Raw genomic sequence first — 4,248 nt, forward strand, 5'->3', positions numbered from 1 at the left:
AAGATTATTGTTTGGTAATTTTTATTTATTTTTAATTTCTTTTTTTAATTTTGTAATTACGATTATTACTTACTATAATTGTAAATTCAAATAATTTTAAATTTTTCTGTCTGCATTTAGTTAATAATTATCTTTGGGATTTTTTTTAGATTTAAGGGCCTCTTTTTATAAACTGGCGCAGGGCCTCTAAAATTCTAGCCCCGGCCCTGGGCCTATTTGCGCAGGCTTATAGTCGGCCCTGTATATTACGCTAACGTGTAGGTTTAGGAAAAAATTTACCATACATTAAATACATGGAACTGATTTTTTTGACTTCCGAACAAGTAGAAATTTGTCCAAATTTAATTACTAGAAGTTGATAAAACTTCCCTTCGGAAAAAGTTACTCCTTAAATCTTATCTTTTGAGGCTTTGGTCATGAAGTCATGCTGACGTACAAGTAGAATCATCATCATCAAAGTTGGTCAAATAATAGAATAAGTGGAGAAAGGTCCTCAAAAATCTACATCACCCATGATCCCACCAATGTTTTCGGCACACACGCACACGTTTACCGAACAACTTCAATTTCAGCCAAAATCATCCAAATTAGTAGTATAATATTGGAGGTTCCAACACAATTATCACTGAAACAAAGAAACCTTCTAGAAAACCCACAATTACCCAATTAAAATAGTACTATCTTTTATCGACATTACATTGTCGCCTCTTCCACCCTTCCCCTCATATATAAAAACTGACATAGTTGTAAAAATGATACAAAGCCCAAGTAACCCTTTGTTTTTTTTTTTTTTGAATGAGAGTTGCTATCAACAACTACCATAGTCTACTGTTTCATCTCCCAAAAACGCCCAAAATAAGCAAAGTTTGTAATAACATTATTACTTGCAAAACCATCATGTCTGAGTTACCAAATAATAATGAAATCAATACACCAAGATTAGTTGTTAAAAAGGTTTTGGCTCAATCACAGCGTGAAGGTGATGGTGCTACCGTTCGACGTAGCATTGGCAGGTAGGTTTTATTTGAAATCTATACTTGAAAATATTTCAACTTCTGTAATTTTTACTTGTGTTGAAGCGGGGATTTGTAATTTTATTCTTTTTTCGTACCCTGCAGGCCAGGATTGAAGTTCTTGGATCCTTTTCTTATGTTGGATGAATTTTCAGGTACAATAAAGAGAGGAACTATATTCTTTTTTCAGTAATGATATTGTCTGTAGAACACGAAAATGAATGGTTTTGCGGAAACCAAAACGTGTTCGATAAATGCCATTCATTTTAATGCTTCATTAGCACATAAAAACTATATTCTTTCTTGGAGGTTTCCGTGCTTTATGATTGATTTGTATATATTTATGGGTATTTGAGCATAGTTTCTAACTTTCTATTATGCAGTTTCTGCACCAGCTGGATTTCCGGATCATCCACACAGAGGTTCTTATTTTCATATAGCATTAAGGATTATTGATTTTATTTCTTGTTTCTTGTATTGCTTTATTTACATACTTCCTTGATCATTTTGAAATTTTCCACTTTCAAAGGCTATATATGCTAGTAGTTGACTTTTTTCCGTTATATTTTCTGTAGGATTTGAGACAGTCACATACATGTTGGAGGTAAATTACCATATTTTTAACATGTAGTTTTATCCAATTGACTATTTCCAATTCTTTTAATAGCAAATCTTATTTACGTCTTTCTTAAAATGATATTAGTATAAGATCACATCACTTTTTGTTAAAAGATGATGACTTTGATCTTTGTATGTTGCACAGGCGGTTTTACTAAGTTAGATGGACCACTTTAATATAACAAGCCAACAAGGTCACCTTTGATCTTAAAATATTTACTTTTAGAAAAAGTAATTTGGTGTGAAAGTGATCCCTTTAAGATGTTAGTGACCCTCATCTAACTAGAAATGATAAAACAGTCTTATATGATAATTCATATTTTTTTAATTACTTTTCGTCCAAGGATTCGATGACCATTTGGCTGTATGCATCTTGAAACAGGGAGCTTTTGCACATCAAGATTTTGCTGGACATAAGGGAGTGATTAAAACTGGTGATGTGCAGGTAAAACTAATTCCTAATCAATAATTATCAAAATCAATCTTTAATAAATAATTAATCAAACTTGTTTCATTTTTACATTCCTATACAGTGGATGACTGCAGGAAGAGGAATAGTCCATTCAGAAATGCCAGTTGGGGAAGAAATTAACAGAGGTTTGCAACTTTGGATCAATCTATCATCCAAAGATAAAATGTAAGAATGTTTCTTTTCTTCTGTTTTCCCTTCCTATGTTATAATTCATCCTAGGCTTAATAAAGAGATCCCCTCAAAAAAAAAAAAAAAAAAATTCCCACATTTGATTTGAGGTTATTTTATAGGAATTCGGCAAAATAATATCATTATCATCCTTAACTAATCAATACTCTTTTACCGCTCAGCCTAATCCTCAGCAGATTTTTTTGGATACTTATAGAGTCGTCAATAGGATAAAATCAGAAAAAACAAACTGTAATAAATTACTAAACCATAAAACCACCAAATGTGATCAATAGTTTAGGACTAACCAAATAATAAACGTGTCCTCATATTTTGGGACGGAGGGAGTAGCAGTATTCATTCTCACAGAAGACCCATGTTACATTATGCATAACTTCTTTAGAAATTTTCTTCATAGGAATTTCAAATTGTTATCGAAGTTGTTAGATGGACTCTGCAATTTGTTTCACTAAAGCAATTTTCTAACATGTTTCATTAAAAGAATTCTCTAAATCAAGTTGGTTGTCTCAAAATTAAACCTTGAAATCTGGTATTCTTGTGCAGGATTGAGCCAAACTATCAAGAATTGTTAAATGAAGACATAGAAAGGGCAGAGAAAGATGGAGTTGAGGTGCGAATAATAGCCGGAAACTCAATGGGAATTCAGTCTCCAGTTTATACTAGGACTCCAACCATGTACCTGGATTTTACACTACAACCAGGAGCTCAATTCTCTCAACCAATACCCGAGTCATACAACGCCTTTGTCTACATTATAGAGGGTGAAGGCGTTTTTGGATCATCAAGTTCAAAACCAATTTCAGCTCACTATTGCCTAGTTTTGGGTCCTGGAGATGGCTTAAATATATGGAACGTATCGTCGAACAGTCTACGGTTTGTGCTTATTGGAGGGCAGCCTATAAATGAACCAGTGGTGCAATATGGTCCTTTTGTGATGAATTCACAAGCCGAAATTGAGAAGACATTTGAAGATTATCAGCTGGGTAATAATGGATTTGAGATGGCCAACTACTGGAGGTCTCAGCAATAATATAGGTAGCTGCAGCTTGCTGTCTATGTGTTTGCATGTGATTCTCTAGAGGATAAATAAAGAACCACCAGGGTTTTGTTCATACCGTTTTATTTCTCGTTTCTTATCCTTTATCATTACAGCAGCTGAATAATGGATATTTACTTATTCAATTAGTTTGAAGAAACCATGAAATAATCTTATTCTAGTTTTGTTTGAATTTGTATCTTCAACTACGTTAGAATGGATGCTATTTCTCATTATTATGCTATATAGAAGCAAAGGTGGCACAATTTTGTATTTTGGACTTGGATGGCATGATTTGGACTTGAATAACAACCGACTTCAGTTCTTAACCCTTTCTATTTTTCATATTAGACTATTTTGCAATGGATTCAAATATAACACAATTTAATATGATTTAAAATCACTTGAACTCGAGTAGAATGATGCATCTCTGCTATAGATGCCCAGACCAAACTTAATCCACATAATGTTTGTCAACCCCTCAAAAGAAAAAAATTAACTTGTTTGTCACCTCTATACAAGTAGGATGGTGTCCGAGTATACATCTAGGTTTAATCAACACTTGTTCCTGAACATAAGATCATTTCATGTAAAGGGTGTGAAATTATATCCAAATATACAATGATAGTGTATGGAAACTACCTAGGTTCCCTACTAGTTCTATCATGGACCGGAAACGCCTCTAGTAAGAGGCCCACTCTGTATAGTGCTTAGAGCCTTGTTAAAGCCAAGTGCAGCTCCTTGAACTTGAGCTGAACCTCGTGGTCTAAATACAACCGGGCCAAAGAGTCATAGACAAGTGAACGGATGAATGGCTTACTTATTCTACGAGGAAGCCTAAAAATCAATCATTCAGACACTTTAGGTACTTTTTTGCCGCACTAGTTCATGATTTCTATTTTTGCAGAGCTCAAACCGGT

The 4,248-nt window shown here is 33.9% G+C and overlaps 1 protein-coding gene across 1 annotated transcript; it reads left to right on the forward strand.

Annotated features, from left to right (window-relative positions):
- Window positions 1-626: 626 nt before the first annotated feature.
- Window positions 627-3,657, forward strand: LOC104893778 (pirin-like protein). The gene is made up of 7 exons (XM_010679918.4): window positions 627-1,013; window positions 1,119-1,168; window positions 1,397-1,435; window positions 1,589-1,617; window positions 2,014-2,076; window positions 2,165-2,268; window positions 2,836-3,657. Exons 1-7 carry the CDS (start codon window positions 796-798, stop codon window positions 3,320-3,322), a joined length of 990 nt encoding a protein of 329 aa, XP_010678220.1. The 5' UTR covers window positions 627-795; the 3' UTR covers window positions 3,323-3,657.
- The last annotated feature ends 591 nt before the right edge of the window (window positions 3,658-4,248 follow it).

The sequence above is a fragment of the Beta vulgaris genome, chromosome 5 (assembly GCF_026745355.1).
Source record: "Beta vulgaris subsp. vulgaris cultivar EL10 chromosome 5, EL10.2, whole genome shotgun sequence".
Classification (NCBI taxonomy): Eukaryota; Viridiplantae; Streptophyta; class Magnoliopsida; order Caryophyllales; family Amaranthaceae; genus Beta; species Beta vulgaris.